We start from the raw sequence: 15900 nt of genomic DNA, 5'->3' as shown, positions 1-15900 counted from the left end.
TAAACCTGCAAAACCAGAAGACCTTTTCCTGTCTCTTCCTCTCCAGATCCATATGTCAAAGTGTCTTTGCTCTGTGATGGGCGAAGACTGAAAAAGAAGAAAACCACCATAAAGAAAAACACACTTAATCCCACTTACAATGAAGCAATAATCTTTGACATTCCCCCAGAGAACATGGATCAAGTCAGTTTGCTTATCTCCGTCATGGATTATGATCGGTAGGTGGGAGGCTCTGCAGAGCTGGAGGGGAAAACATCCCGTTGGGTGCAGGTTTTCCGGCTCAATAGCCATTTTCCTTAGTATCAGGACCTTAACCGCACAGCTCTGTGGCATCAATCTGTCTCTAGTGATTTATTGTTAAAGTGTCATTGATATTTATGGTTATGGAAAATTACCTGCTAGAATAGTAAGTATGGTGAAGCTGGTCCTTTGCTTTATGGCATTTTCTTGGGCGAGTACTGTGTTCCCCTTCGCTATTTGCTTGTCCTGCAAATCATCATCCCATTTTAGAAAGCAAATGGTCTCACGCTGAGCAGCAATTGGTGTATGAATTATCCATTACTGAACTTGGACTTATTCTTACTGTACATCAATACATCACACTTCCTTCCAGATTGTGTGTCTGGACTGATCTACAGTTCAAATAATTTTAAAGTTGTTATAATTATTTCTGGCGATGGCAGTGCCGCACTGTGGTGGGGGCTGCGTGTGCTGACAGTAGCAGAGAAGATCTGACTGTGGTCATGCAGACATGACAGCCCGTGTTCACTAGCACTGTGCCTCGTGGCGCTCCAGTAACATGGGGTCCGAAGTCTCGGTTAGACAGTGTACGGGCAGTCTGAGCGAGAGATAATCATGTTGCTTGTCTATTCTTCTTCAGAGTGGGTCACAATGAGATTATTGGGGTTTGCCGTGTGGGGGTCAATGCTGAAGGACTGGGCAGAGACCACTGGAATGAGATGCTGGCATACCCACGCAAGCCCATCGCGCACTGGCATCCATTAGTGGAGGTAAAGAAGTCTTTCAAAGAGGTGTGTGGAGTTATTCTTTCCTTTTAATGCATGCGCAGTGCATGAGTGAGCTGGTTCAAGGCTTTCAGAGAGCTTCTGCTCTCACTTGGGGTTTTCTGACAAGAGCTGAGGGAATTTTCTCACCAGAAATGAACTCTAGAAAACAAGCACCTCTGTATTGTCTCGAAATAGCTCCTTGAGCTTGCAAGCAAGAATGAAAGGGACTGTGTTTACAGATATGACCGTTACTGTCTTGGTGTTTTTCTTTTTTTTTTTTTTTTTAAATTAGAGATTGAGAGCAGTAAGGAAAAAGACTGCTGTTCTGATTGCAGAACAAATTGTCCAGGGATATCGCCTATTTCTAGTTTCAGTTTTTTCATAATAAAAGATTTTTCTGTTGACTCATCTCTAAGTCTTTGAGGGAGAATAAATAGAACAAATGTAATTGCTCTAAACATCTCCAGAGAAAGAGATTCACTTGATGCAGCCCCAGATGATGAAATAGGGCTGAAATGCCTGAGTACCATATTGACCATCTCTAGCATTTTCTTCCTCCTTGCACTCCATTTCCTCACACTCCTATAGAGCTTTTTGGTTTTTGCCTGATTTAGGTCATAAATTCTGGAGGAGAGAGGTGTGGAAAATGGTACGCAGGCTATTGACTCTTCAGGTATGAAAAGAAAGCCAGCATCTGTGGCCAGTGATAGTATAATGAGGGCAATAAAACCTCCCACTGTATCTGGGGCTAAGGCAGCATTTTCCCTCAAAGCCGCAGACTAAGTACATTACAAAAAGCACCTTATTTTCCCCTTGAAGTTCAGATACTGAGCTCTACTGGAAGGCAGATACTAGGCTTGGTGATCCTGCACAGCAGCCTGAATTAGTATGCATCAAACCCTACGTTTCTTTGAAATCTGCTCTTTCCTCTAACAAGAGTGCAGTTTGTGCTCACTGCTGTCTGTCCCAGCTCACGTTCATCAAGCTGGTGGCTGAAATTCAGAGGTGGCCATTGCAGAGGCAGGTCTGCTTCTTCTGCAGGTTTCTTTCCTTCTCCAAGCATTTGTGAGCAGCAGCCGTGCGAGGTGAGGCCAGCCGCCCGAGCACAGCTCTGCCGCGGTTTTCATTACTGCCACGTCCCTCGGCGGGCATTTCTCGACTGCAGATGAAACGTGGCCGTAGGGCCCTGTCCAGAGCCGGGGTTTATCAGGGAATATCCTCGCTGCCTGGACCCAGGTCGATTACACCCAGTGGGAAAACCTGGCAATTAATAATTTAATTTAAGGCACAGTGGAGATTCATATATCAGATAACGGAAATCTGAAAATTCACACTCACTTGTGTGAGGCGTTTCACGATCTCTTATTGCACCACTGTAACTCGGGAATAACCACCCAGGTCAGCTGTGCAGAACTGGGGTAAATCAAAACAGAGTAAAACCAATGTGCGATTTGTGTATAACTGTAACATTGCCTTTGGGTGGTGAGCAGTACCAGGCTTTGGCTTTCATTAGCCTTTCCATGCCAAAACTCTGGCATCGTACGCAGGAGCCATAGCTGTTTGGGTAGGCAACATATGCCATCTCACGCTGCCTCGGAGAGCTGGGACCAGCCACCGCTGAGTCTCCGCACAAATGCTTAGCGATCTGTCCTTTGATCGCTTGGCTCAATGTCTGTATCATCCGTAGCACCTCACGGCATGATACCAGCTGCCACGTCTGACCCAGGGGCAGGAGTTTCTTCTCTAGTTTGTAATTTATATGACTTTACTGTGCTATTTTTCAGATGTAGGTGGGAGGTTGAAAGAAAGACTCTTGTAAAGTTTTTGATAATCAATAAAAAAAGGACATAATTATTGTGACAAAATTCAGGGAAACAAAGGAAGGCGTGTAAGATGACTCACCTTCTAAAATATTCTTTGAAAACCACTGCTGAGCCCCCAAGACTTTGGAAAAAAAAAAATCCTGAGTGAATCATTTCACCCCCCAGTGCATGGGTCAGGAGCTCTGCTTAAAAGAAAAGAACAAAAAGCCTCTGATCATCTGTTCTTGTATTTCTGCCACAAGCTGGTGCACAGAGCCAGCAAGCAAATGGTCCCTGTTTTTATTTGCCCTTTTAAGTTTTAGCACTGCTGTCTGCAAATCTCTTGTGCAGCTTGGGAAAAAAAAAAAAAAAAACCAACAAAACCAAACCAGAAAAGGCACAGGCTCCCAGAGAGAAATTAATGGGAAATGGTATTTGTTGGTTACAGGTAATCACATCATCTTTTCCATGTGTGTTTGTGCATTTTTTAAAAGCAATTTGGGCTTTGTATCCTGTGTCATCAGCTCCAGGTCCCCATGCACATGGAGGCCGTCCTGACCAGGGGGTGTGCTGGGCAGGGGCCGAGGGTGGTGGCCGGCTCCATCGGTGCGGGTGCCATGGGCTGCCAGCTCCCCGGTCCATGTGCCCTTGGACACAGATGCTGGAGGAGAAGCTGCTGACCCTCCACCCCTTTTTCACCCTTGTGTCTTGTGGGTGAGCTGAGTCTGTGCTGGCATCCTGAGTGGTCATCTTCACCTTCTTCATCTTCATCTTCTTCATCTTCAAGAGCGTTTGCTTCCAGGCACCAGCAAATGGAGCGTTTGCTTTCTAGTTGATCCTCATGATCGTCTGTGTTTGCTCTAGCGGTTAGTAATGGCCTCTGCTGTACATCGGTGTCCTTCCTGACTGAGTGCTTGATCTTAAGCTGAAAGCAAGAAAGTGAGGATTGAATTGTCTTTTTGAATGTATAAATTGAGCAACGGATGGCTGGAGCTGTTAGCCCGGGCGTGCAGAGCTGCTCAGTGCCTGCGGCCGTCTCCCCCGCGCCGCTCTGCAGTTGGCTGTCCTGGCCCGCTCCCCCCTTGCCACACGGCTCAGGGCTGCGGGTGGGTGAAGGAAAGGGTGGGCAATCTGGAATTCCTTTACTGGCCCACAGGCATACTGCCCTGCCTGGTACACCTTGAAAAGACTCTGGCCAAAACCAGGACTTCCACCATATTTTGACTACAGCTCAAAATCACAGGTTCTGCTGACGTTACCAGGAAAACTGTCACCAGAGGTGTGTTACACCAGGAGGATGGGCCAGCCCTGGCCCTGGCTCCCCCGACAGCGGTGCGGGACAGATGGATGGCTGCTGGTGCCCTGGGGGCTGTACTCCTGGGGATGGGCCACCGGCCTCCTCCTGCCTCCCGGGCTCGGTTCCTTGACTGCCCAACATGAGGACCCTGGGCAGCATGTGGCCCGTTCCACCACCCGCATGGCCCAAACCCCCATTTTGGGGTCAGCAGCACGACTTGGGCCCTTCCTCCATGCACCAGCGATGCTCTTTCTCCTCTTTCATTGCCGGAGTCTTTAGGGAAACTGGCTTCTCTTACATCTCATGATGTCTTTGGTTGCTCCATATTTATCAACAGTGAGTAACAAACTGTAATGGTAGCACTTCTTTAATGACCATCATCATTAAAAAGAGAACATGTGCAAATGAATCATTAATTACAGGCTTCTAAGTACTATCCTCTTCACACAGCCGCTTACAAAGCGAGTTTGTGAGCAGAAGGCAAGAATCCCACTTGCTATTGCATTTTGAAATTATTCTGACAATGAACTTTTGTCCTGAGCACGAACCTGTCCCCATTTTTCAGACCCTGTTACCGTGGCCTCGGCCGCCCGGGTGTGCTTCCGCCTTCCCACCCATGGCTGTTTCCTCAACATATCCATCAGCCAGGCTAAGCGATGTATCTATAAGAAGAAATATAAAATTACACCACATCTTTCCAGAATTTGAAGGGGACTTCTGAAAATTGGAAATTTCTCTGTTATCTGTGAAAGACAAACTCAGTCTGATACTGTAGAGTAGTGTCATCAGTGCAATGGGAAATGGGTCTTTGATGTTGCCAAGTCCCTCGACTTTCAGCTTGGGAGCATTTGTTTAAAACATTTCTCCAAATAAAATGGATAACTTTGCTGAGAGCTAAGTCATGCCCAGAATGAAGAACAACCATTTATCTTTAAAGATATGCAAAACCAGCCTCTTCCAGACTTTTGGGCATGTTTGACTTTCATTGAACTGTTCGTAGTTTCTGACTGTTAATTACACAATGGATGGTTCAACTTTTCTAGTTAAAAGAAGGAAAAATATCTCCAGTTCCTCACAGCACACTGGTCACTTGAACCTATTCTCAAAAGAGTTTTCATCACATTTTTGGAGTAGCAAACATTGCCACTGTAACTGCAGGCAGAACGGTGCAAGGAGCATGCTGAGGACTCTGCCAAAAGCCCATTTTTATTGTAATTCCTGCTTATCTGGTGTTTTATTGGTAATTCTTATGGGGAGGTTGTATTATCAATTCCTCAGGGATTTTAGCAAATACCCTGGACATGAGAAACACAGAAGAAACTGTTTTCTTACCTTAAGCTAGCCTGTTTGGATGGACAAGCTTTCCAGCTTCTTCCTTCATTAATTTCTTCTCATCCCTGATGAAATGTAGTCAGTATAATGCAAACCCACACGGTGAGTTACTTTATACTGAATGGTGTCTTTGGGGAAGGAAATTTGCTGAACTTTGACCCTATATCTGCCCCTACTTTCTAACCATCAAAATGCACACTTGTGATGCGAATGATAAAACCGATCCTCCTCCAGCTGGCGGAATGTGCCAGGAACATGCTCTGTGTGCTGCACGGGCAGACCCGACCCAGAAGCGGCCGGCGCTGGTGAGCAGCCACCCCATGGACCACAGACCTGCTGGCAGGTCACCGACCATCACTGAGGGGTCCCTGCGGGGCTGCGCCCCAGAGCAGGAGGCACGGCCGCCCCAGCCCCGGGCGCTGTGTTATTGCTGACACCGGCAGCGCCTGCGGGCGCTTCTCTGGCTGGCTCAGCCTTCCTGCGAGCGCTGGGCAGCTGTCCTGGCCTCTCAGGTCCGGTTGCGTTTCACTTGAAATGCCTTTGCCAAGGCAAGGGTGAAGTTTGATTCACCCACCGAAGTGAAATTCGTACGCGCTAGAGCGTTAATGTTAGCCAGCAAAGAGGTTCTGCTTATGTAGGAGAGGAGGGAATTGATCCAGGGGAGGACGAAGCAGTGGAAGTACTGTGCCTCCTGTTGTCTCTGGGAAACGTCTATCATTTGTCATTTGAATTTAATAAAACAAGACGGCGAGATGGGCAAGTACTCAAAAGCTTGAGGAGTAATGGTTTTGAATTACAATAATGGCCCCCAAGGCAGATGACTAATAATTTATGATCCCATAAGTATGGCAAAAAAATGTTTGCCATATTCACTGACTCTCTGATCTGATTTTCACTTTGAGAAATGTCTGTGGCACTGTGGACATTGCTTCTGTGGAGTAAAATTATCAGACTGGAAAGACTCAAGTAATTTTGCAATTAGGCAGTATTTCTAAAAGAGAAAGCAACAGCACTAAACCAGGAAACAACAGAAAGCTAAACTGAGAGCAAACTTTCTTTTCACAGCACATACAGATTCTTTTTATTCTTCCTTTTTTCTGAGCAGCCCTCACGATTGGGAACTGTTTTACAAAGCAATAAAGTAAATTGTTCAGTAATTCTTCCTGAGTGGTTAAACACAGGCGTTCGATAAGTTGAAACATGCTGCAGAGCAGATGAGAATACTGCAGAACAGGAGACAGGCAACGCGGTAAAGGACGTGCAGAATTTCAAATAATCTCTCCGGTTTGCTTAGACTTGCTTTCCTTTTTCTCCCACCAGTGGCAAGGCCGGGCAGCGAGCTTTGACAGCCAGGGTTCCTGTCCCTCACCTAAACCACCACCCACCCCGTGATACGGAGAGCGGCGAGTGAAATGGGACTAAACCAAGTTATTTTTGCACTTGGCCTACAGTCTCAGTAAGTTGTTGCTGAGTGGCAGCGGCAGCAGCGAGACTTGCCAGTCTAGTTGTTCCCGCGTAAGTAAAGGCAGAAACCCGTTTTGTGGTCAAATATGTCTTTGTCTAATATGTCTCCCAAGGTGATGTTTTTTTTTGTGGCTTTTACTGTACGGAACTGTTTCCAGAGGTAGAAGGCGGACTGAGACATGAGCTGGAAGTTTGGTCTGTAAAATAACATGTAAAATAGTTTCTAGTGTGTACGAAGGCTGGGAAAGTGCAACGATGCTCTGAGTGTCTACAAGCAGCACAAGTGGCCAGGAGAGGGGACATCCGGACCGGCACTGCTGCACTGCCTGTGCCCGCTCGGAAGAGCAGCAGCGAAAGACACGAGAGACTTGTGATGTGCGAGCAGCTCTTCGCTCTTGTGGTCAGCCCAAACCCAGCAGCACGGTCACAGGTTTCCTGTTCACGTAGAGGTGTTCATGAGCTGTTAGAAGTTTGTGCAGTGTGTATCCCAAATTCCTTTTGTCATATATAAAAAATGCCATTGATTCCTCAGGGGGGAAAAACTGGTTTTTCCCTGTATTTGAAGTCTCCCTAGAGCTACTTGCATGAACAGTTTCTTAAGACCCCTCCTTCCCCCCATACGTCATCACGCTATCTATCTGGAGTGGAGTGGAGATAACTGCGTTGCCACAAGTGGGGTTCAGACATAAAGGGAGAAAGATGTTACAGAAATAGGTGGCATCCTTGCATGAACACTAGAACTTTTTTTCTTATATCACCCTAGTAATAAAGGGTGAATAAAAGGGTAAAGGAAAATATAGAAACACAACCAATACTAAAAAAACCTTCCAAGCTTTTTTCTTGAACTATCAGCACTTCCTTAATGAAAAATGTTTCTAAGGCCCAAACCCTGGAGGAAGATCAAGTTTTGAAAAAATGAAACTTTGCTGGTTCCTTGGCTGCAGAGGTCAAAAGTGAAGTTATAACATCCCAAGTACGAGCTTTGCAAACGCAGCTAAATCAGCTGATTTTTATCAGACAGCTGGGGATTTTGGACACTTTCTCATTGTGGATTTTTCTCTGAGTTAGTAAGTATATTAGTGCTGTTTGTTTGACTGTAATTAAATTAAGTAAATGCAAATATTTTGATTTCGAGTTAAACCAAAATTTGCTAGTAAGGCCGACATTACTCCTCACATCAGGTTAGCAGAATTGTGTACATCGGCCACTATCTTCAAATCAGCTTCAGTTTCCATTTTCCTAAATGTCACAGCATCAGCCTTCATTGAACATCATGACTGGCAGAGAAGGGCATTTGTTTGCATTGTTCTTCTGGGTAAGATGAATCCTTTGTTCACTGAGGGACAGATACATAATTTCTCATCACACCTTGTGTCTTAATTCTCTTTATGTGCCACATGCTATAGAAGCAGAAACTCAATAAAATTATTTTATTTGTAAGTCTTGCCTTGTCTGGTGAAATACTTCCTCTCGTGAAAGCAGTAATTGTGCGTTACGTGATTTTAGACAGTTACAGTAATCACAGCAGATGCTGTAAAATGTGGTAATAACAGACCCTTGGTATGAGGCACTGCAAGGGCAGACTGTGATTTGAAGCAGATGTTCATTAGTCCATAAACTCTGTGGTTCTTGGTTGTCCTGGGACAGTCAATGCACATCCCTTGGGGAATCGCTGAGCAGCAGTCACAGAGGAAAAAAAAAAAAAAATTCAAGCACTTACAATTCATTGAAACAAAAAGGTAATAGAACTGCATTAGCTTTCCCACATAAAGAGTGCTGTAGACTTCTACCGAAGGACATGGCCAAGGAGGCCCCTTTTTGAGACAACCCATCCTTTCTGGGAGCGTTCCAGGTCTTACTATGGGAAAGAGTTCGTAACCATTCAAAATAATTCACTTGCGGTAGTGGATGATTCAAAAACTGACCGCAAGCCCCTGAACCTTGGCCTGGGCTGATCTGAGCCTGGGGTGGTCAGCACCGCGAACTGGAAGTGCCTTGTGCAGGTTTGCACATCAAAGCACCTGTAACGCAGGAGGTACCCAGGAGAAGCCGCAGCAGTCCCAGCTGGATGCAAGGATGGCACCTGACAATCATTAATTGCTCTAACCCACTCAGATACTTTCTTCTTTAATCCTGGCTTCTTGGTTTTTGGTGTTCTCTGTATAATCTCTGTCTTTTATCCGTTCTTCTTGTTATCTAGGATTTAGTCAAAACATACGTGGGGTTTGACACAAAGCTTCTATTTTTAATCCATGCTTCACACAGATAATCAATTTCCACTCAATACTGGCTGTCACTCGCATTACTGGAAAACTGGATCTCACGCTAGTGAATAACACCCACGCCTAGATGGCTCAACCCCCCTACACTTATATTTTAAATGCTGAGGTTTTGCCACGTCCCTCGGTGAGGGGATAATCAAACCATTGTGTGTTTGTCATCGCCTCAGCGCAGCCACTCGAGAAGATTGGTCACACTAATGGAAACGAGATATACCGTACAAGTGCAAATATTTCCCTTTCATCTAGAGAGGGATTATAACTCTGAAAAGGAGCTGAGCCTGGCACAAGCGCCATCCCAGGATTAGTTAAGTTGCTTTCTTGCTCCTCCTCACTTTCCGTGCTACTCTTAACTACATAACAGTACCTCACAGAGAAGCAGAAATTATTACCAAGCAAAATAAGGACCAGCACAGGGCCACGTCCCATGGAAGAGTTTGCCATCGTGGGGCTTGTGCCCCTTTGAACCCCACTGCAAGGGTGAGTTTCACTCTCCAGGGAGGATCCCGCTGCCGCCAGCCCCGCTCAGGGCCGGGTGGCTGCTCGAGGGCTGGCTGAGCCATGCCATGCCAATGGCAGCGTTCCGTGCCGCGCTGTGCCGCGCCGTGCCGTGCCGTGCCGTGCCATGGCGTGCCATACTAGAAGAGCGGTGCCAGGCGGCTGGAGGCACCTCCTGGTGCGCGGCTACCAGGAGACACTCACAAAACAAGTGCTGGCTACTGGTCACTTTGCAAAGTCTGCAAGCAGCCACAAATGAACAGTCTATTTTATTTTGAGTGCTGCAAGCAAAATAAACACACATGAGCATTCCCAGACCGTTTTTTTTTTTCCCTTTCCTTTTAGTTTTAGTCTCACAGTCTCCAATTTCGTAGAACAAGGACAGACTGCAGGAAGAGTAAGAGGCACTGAAGTGAGGGCTGCTACTTAATTACTGCTAGTTTAATGATGGGGACAGAAGGAGAAGTGAAACCCCAGGGCTCCATTGCAGTCCTCATTAGGAGGGGTCAGAGGGCTGAGGAACTGTCCCAGCCAAGGGCCCTCCCACCAAGTGGAGACCAAAATAACTTGGTCTGTGAGAAAAAAGTGGAAAACACCCAACGGGAAGTGAGTTTCAGCCACGGTGAAGCTTTGCTCTGGCGCTGTGCCGGGAGCGTGGGTGGCGACGGCCGCAGCTCCCGCACGGGAAGCGCCTTGTCCCGGGATCAGTGGGGGTCCGAATGTGGCCTTTGCCAGGGCAGCAGCTGCTCCCACTGCACCTGAAAACTCAGCCACATAGCGGCGTGTCCGTCCGCAGCAGCCCGGCTGTGCCTAAAGCTTTTGCGGAACCATTGCTGTTGAAACCGAGCACCGAGGACTGTGTCCAGGTGCCGGGACTGGTGCTCACCGCTGTCAAAGGTTCATAACAAATCATCTCTCTGACGCCCTCTTTGAACAGTGCCACAGCCTCCAGACATTCTCTCCAAACATTCTCGGTACCAGGCAGCCAGATGCTGGGCAAGGTGCGCTGAGGCAATGCTGTTGGGAATGTCAGTAGCAGCTCCCGGCCTCTCAGAAAAGCCTCGCCTTCTCTGCTCTTGGCACAGAGATGCCTCTTCCACCAAATCAGGAGCATCGTCCCCAACGAAGCTATTGCTGGGATGAAATGGGATGAAATTCTAATTATGGAATGCTACCCACAGGTGGGCAAATCACGCACACACACACAAAAGCCAGCGAGGATGAAAACCACTGAGGTTTTATAGGGTTTTAAGAAGTAAATAAACATGCTCTGTCATTATCTTAAGAAAAAAAAACAACCTAAGAAATAAATTTTAACTCAGTGCTGATGTTGAACACGTGTGTGTGTGTGTGTGTGTGTGTGTGTGTGTGTCACAGCTGCCATATTAAGGTTGCCTATGTGTCCCTGCCTTTTACAGCTGTGTAGCACCACAGGAAGATTGTGTGCAAATTCGAACAAGACTCACACACTTTACACGGGTGCCAGGAGCCAGAGGGAGGGACTGACAGACTGTGGTATTTGGACTCTGGATCACAAATCACTTAACTCCCCGCAGCCTCACTGAAGCCATTAGGATGCTGGAACCGGCAGCCAGGGCAGACGCAGGGGCACACGGGATATTCGGTATTCCTGGAGCACTTGGGGGTCACCTCCAATGGTGACAGCATCGGCTGCTCCAAAGGGTGACTCAGTGGCGACAGACACGGGTTTCTTGGCACGTGGGTGATGAGCTGACCTGTGCCCGCTGTGGGCTCAGCAGAAACTATCCAGCAGGAGCAGCTTTGTGTCCTTTGTTTTAAATTTTATTCTATTTCTTTCAAAACCTTTTATTTACACATAATTCTTGAGTAGCCTATGAAGAGTGTATAATCACATATACCCAATCCCATACACACACCAACCCTGCTTCAGTCTTTAGTTCAAGTATACTCAGTCCAGATACTTTTGTCTTCACTGATATCACAAGGGAATAGGCTAGACAGCAAATTATAGCTCATTTGAGAAAAGTATAGCCCCATTCCTTAAGATCCTTATCTCAGTTGTCTATTTGTTCTTCATTTTTTCTACTTTTGTTATTTACCCTCTTAATCGTCTCTCTAATCTAGCAGTCCTAGACTTCTCATTCTCATTTTGCTAGAGGTTTTCTCCCTCAGGGCCCTGATCATTCTTCCTGCCATTATGATTATATATGTCAGTACAGTTGTGCACTTATTTAAATGCCGGGTCAGGGATCTAAGTTCTAGTTATAATGCATCATGCAAGGATGACCTCCCCGGGACTGGAAACTCTGTTTGTCATTTATATGGAGTCACAGCTCCTAGATGCACAAAACCAGTCACTGCACTCTCTTTGCTCCCTGCTCACACAGCTGCTGCCAGGGTGTACAGGGCCGGGGTGTACAGGGCCGGGGTGTACGGGGCCGGGGTGTATGGGGCTGGGGTGTACAGGGCCGGGGTGTACAGGGCTGGGGTGTACGGGGCTGGGGTGTACAGGGCTGGGGTGTACGGGGCCGGGGTGTACAGGGCTGGGGTGTACGGGGCCGGGGTGTACGGGGCTGGGGTGTATGGGGCCGGGGTGCACAGCCCGGGCAGCGGCCGTTGGGTGCCGGTGACCTCCATCACGCCGTGCCCGGGGAAGCTGGGTTATGTCGCCTTCAGCATGGCGGGACCCCGCGGAGGTCTGGCTGTCGGGTGGTCCCTGTCCTCTCTGCGGGAGCAGCACCCGGCGCCGCTGGCACTGGCCATTGCTCCTCTGCCCTCTGGGAGGACACAGTCCAGAGGTGCTTCATCTTGGACCAATGACCTCACGGTGAATGCAAATGCACTCAGCACTCAGGCACTTGGGAAGAGGCGTTTTTTTCCCTTCACACTGGTGGGTTTTTTAATACGTGTCCACAGCAAGAAAAATCTAGCCTTAATTTTGCAAAAAAGGTAACATAGCCTCCTTTTTTGCTAGGGTGAGCATCACCCCAAAATCAGGGTTGTCAAGAGGCCAGTGCCATGGGTGAGCCTGGGAGAACTGGAGTTTGGCTCTTCTTTGCAGGTGCACGGGCTTAGAAAATGTGGATCTGTGTCCAAGTGCCAGAGGCATCCCTGTAGCTCTGCTCGGCTTACAAACCCCTGCAGTCAGCCTTCAGCACTAATGCTACTCAAATGTTCAATAAATATTGTTTTTTTTTTCCCCAGGACTTTTCTCAAAGATAATTTGTAATTATATTTTACAGCTATATATATTATTTTTTTAAAGACAGTGTGTTAATCATGCAAATATAAATATGTATCTTAAGTTCCCATGTAATTTGTAATTAAAAACATGGAATTTAAGGCACATGTATTTAAAAAGTCCAGTGTAGGCTTCTATTAAAAATGCAGTTCATTAAAGCTAATAAAGTACCTTAGAATGGGTCAAGGCAAATCCAGAGGATGTTCCGTTGCCGTGGGAACAGCCGGCACCAAAGCCAAGTGCAGACGCGATAACCTACAGCATCAGAAATAACAGGCAAAAATATGATTAGGAGAGAAAGCCCCCCAAGCCCAGAGCGGCAGATTCCTGTCTCCTCCCCGCCTGCGGGTGCCAGGCACGCCGAGACCCCCACGGTCCTTCCCGGGGCTGGAGGAGCCGTCGGGATCCCGGCTGCGCGGCGGGCTCAGGGCAGGGAGGGGGTTACAGTGCTGCACCCCCGTGGGCGTCCCGTGGGGACCGGGGTGCGTGGCAGCCAGGAGGGGCTGCGGGCGCAGGACATCGTCTGTTTGCCGGGGCAGCGGTGCCGGAGGCACTGCCGGACCCCAGACAGGCACAGAAACGTCCCACAGCAAATTGGTGACTGGGAAATGTGACCCAGCCATCAAATTCACATATGTAAATACTTTCTGGATTGTTAATTACTTCCAAAGTGGAAGACTTTCTCCTAATCTCTCGTTAGCAACTGCACATCCCTCTCCATTTCAAATTGCCTCAGAAGATGAGGGTTTCTTGTCTGCCATGAGGGACAGAGTGGAAAAGCAGTAATTTTTTAATTAAGTCGGTTTGCTGGCATTACTCTTGGATAGCTTACATAAATGAGGGAGGATTTTGCTCACTGTGCTGCTGATTTCCTGCCATGCTCGGGACCACGCTGCCTGCCCCTCCGGCCCCTCGGCCCCGGGCCGTGGACGCCCCACCGAGTCTCCCCCTCCCAGCCCCCGCAGCCCCGCTCTCTGCGCCAGCCCCGCGGGGCTTTGGTCCCTGAGGACTGGTCCCGTTTCACAGGACCTCCGGCCGGCCGCGCACTGCACAGCACCGCACGACACAAACCCCCTGAGCACGTCTGCTCCGAAGGCTGTGCGGCAGTCCGGGTACAGCCCCTGCCTGCTGGAGATGAATTAATGCAGTTTTTCTAGGACATAATAGTTAGAGAAAACAGGAGGACCTTTCTGCCTGTTGCGTAACCTCGCCTTTATCTAATGAACCTCTAATTGCTGCATGCTGTGCGCGTTCTGCAGGGCTGCTGAGCCACTCTGCCCGTCCCCCTCCGATGGCGCTGGCCCCTCTTCAGGGATGCGTCGCCCTGGCCCGCGTGCCCTGAGCGCAGAGGGAGTTTTCCCCTCTTTCCTGTGCCAGCGGGGTCCCGCACCAGGGCCAAGCCGCAGCCCCGGGGCAGCGGAGGCGGAGGCATCCCCTCCTGGGCCGGGTGGCGAGGCTGGAGCAGCCACGGCCCCGTGGGACGGCCAAACGCTGTCCTGGGAGCGGGGACACAGCTGCCTCAGGCTCCCGTGCGTGCACACAGCTGCTCCCGCACGCGGTGCCCAGTGCCCTGCGCCCTAAGCCTCAGCACGCTTGGCAAACCCATCGGGGGATGAACCAGCAGAAACCGCACATCTCTACAGACTCGTATGTGAGATGGGTTGTGGATTCCCGCTGTGCTCTGCCCGGCCCAGCGGAAGGGCAGCGCATCCCTCTCCTGCAGCCTCAACAGGAAAACCTCCCCGAGCCCCTCAGTGGCATCCTGCAAACGGGGGCTGAGGTCGTTTCTATTCCAGATAAATGGGCTAGTGGTGGTGCGGGAGAGGGTCCTTCCAAGCTCACCCCTCCAAGGCGATGCCCCCAGCAAGGGCTGTGCCACCACTGGGGTTGTTGGATGCTGCTGCACTGAGGGAGCATCCAACGTCCTTCTGCCGAGTGCTGGTATTCAAAAGCCTCCGCAGCAACATCTGCCCCGCAGTGCTCATGGCCACCGCAGCGAGTCACAAAATACCTTATCTCAGAACTGTCCCACAGCCGCCGCTGTGTGACACCGGCTGTGCCAGATGGGAGCAGCAGTTCAGCAGTTTCATGGGATTCCTCGCTCCCAAACAAAGGATGGCAAAGAGTGTTGACAGTGCGGATGCGCTGTCTCTGGCTCGCTGTGGAGGGCGATGGTGCTGGCGGCTGCAGTAGGTGAGTAGCTGGCCCCACACACTCCGACCCACCGAGGGGGTGAACTGCTCCCGGCTGTGCCCCATGCCGGATTTCTTCTCATGAGCAAGCAAAGATGTCAAAAATGCCAAAGGAGGTCTTCATTATTTTCTGTCATAAATTCACAGTGCTTTAAAATCCGGCTCCTTTCTGAAACTGGGAATTTTTCTGGTGTGCGCAAATGATCAGCAAAAAAATAAGATGTTTTCCACAGCAGACAGTCCCAGCAGAAATAGGTATTTGTGCTGCCAGAAGCCAGATCATCAGGTATGTCAGCATCAAACATCCTTCAGGGCGAGCCATGGTTGGCTAGCAATTGGATTTAAAGAGGATTTCTTTAGCCAGAGGAAGAATTAAAATGTGAGAATTAAAATCTGAAATGCCCTCTTTCCCACCCCGAACGATGCCTCTCTGCCCAGTGGTGGTGCAGGGACAGCGCTCCGGGCAGAAAAGCCCGTGCTGAGATGTCGGGCCAAGGAGAGCATGAGGAGCGCTCGGCTGCGCCTCAGCCCTGTGGCAAGCGGAGGGGTCTGGGGGCTGCAGTGCCACACCGGGCAGGGCCCATGCCCCGGGGGGGCTCGCCGCCGCGTCTGGGTCCGATGCCGAAGGCGCCGGCAGATTTCATTTATTAGGCCCAAAACGGGAGTTGCTGGTGGCAGGAACAGAGTTGATGATGCAGTGAAAATAATTATTTCCTAAAATTGCATGCTTCGTGAAGCCTGTGAAAGTGGCTCTTGCAATGAAGGGGAAAACAGAAGAGCTGGCGATGCAAATCAGTGCGCGCAGT

The 15900-nt window shown here is 49.1% G+C and overlaps 1 protein-coding gene across 1 annotated transcript in view; it reads left to right on the top strand.

The window, feature by feature from the left end:
* The window catches only part of SYT6 (synaptotagmin 6), a gene marked incomplete at both ends in the record, with an annotated part of 37353 nt that extends 30523 nt beyond the window's left edge, over positions 1 to 6830 (top strand). Inside the window, 3 exons of the mRNA XM_082494551.1 lie at positions 47 to 218; positions 881 to 1031; positions 6759 to 6830. Of these exons, the coding sequence (XP_082350677.1) occupies positions 47 to 218; positions 881 to 1031; positions 6759 to 6830 (395 nt within the window). The remainder of the gene's footprint in view (positions 1 to 46; positions 219 to 880; positions 1032 to 6758) is intronic.
* Between the last annotated feature and the right edge of the window lie 9070 nt (positions 6831 to 15900).

The sequence above is a fragment of the Vanellus vanellus genome (assembly GCF_965231255.1).
Source record: "Vanellus vanellus genome assembly, chromosome: 23".
Taxonomy (NCBI): domain Eukaryota; kingdom Metazoa; phylum Chordata; class Aves; order Charadriiformes; family Charadriidae; genus Vanellus; species Vanellus vanellus.
This window is presented reverse-complemented; position numbering and strand designations above follow the sequence as displayed.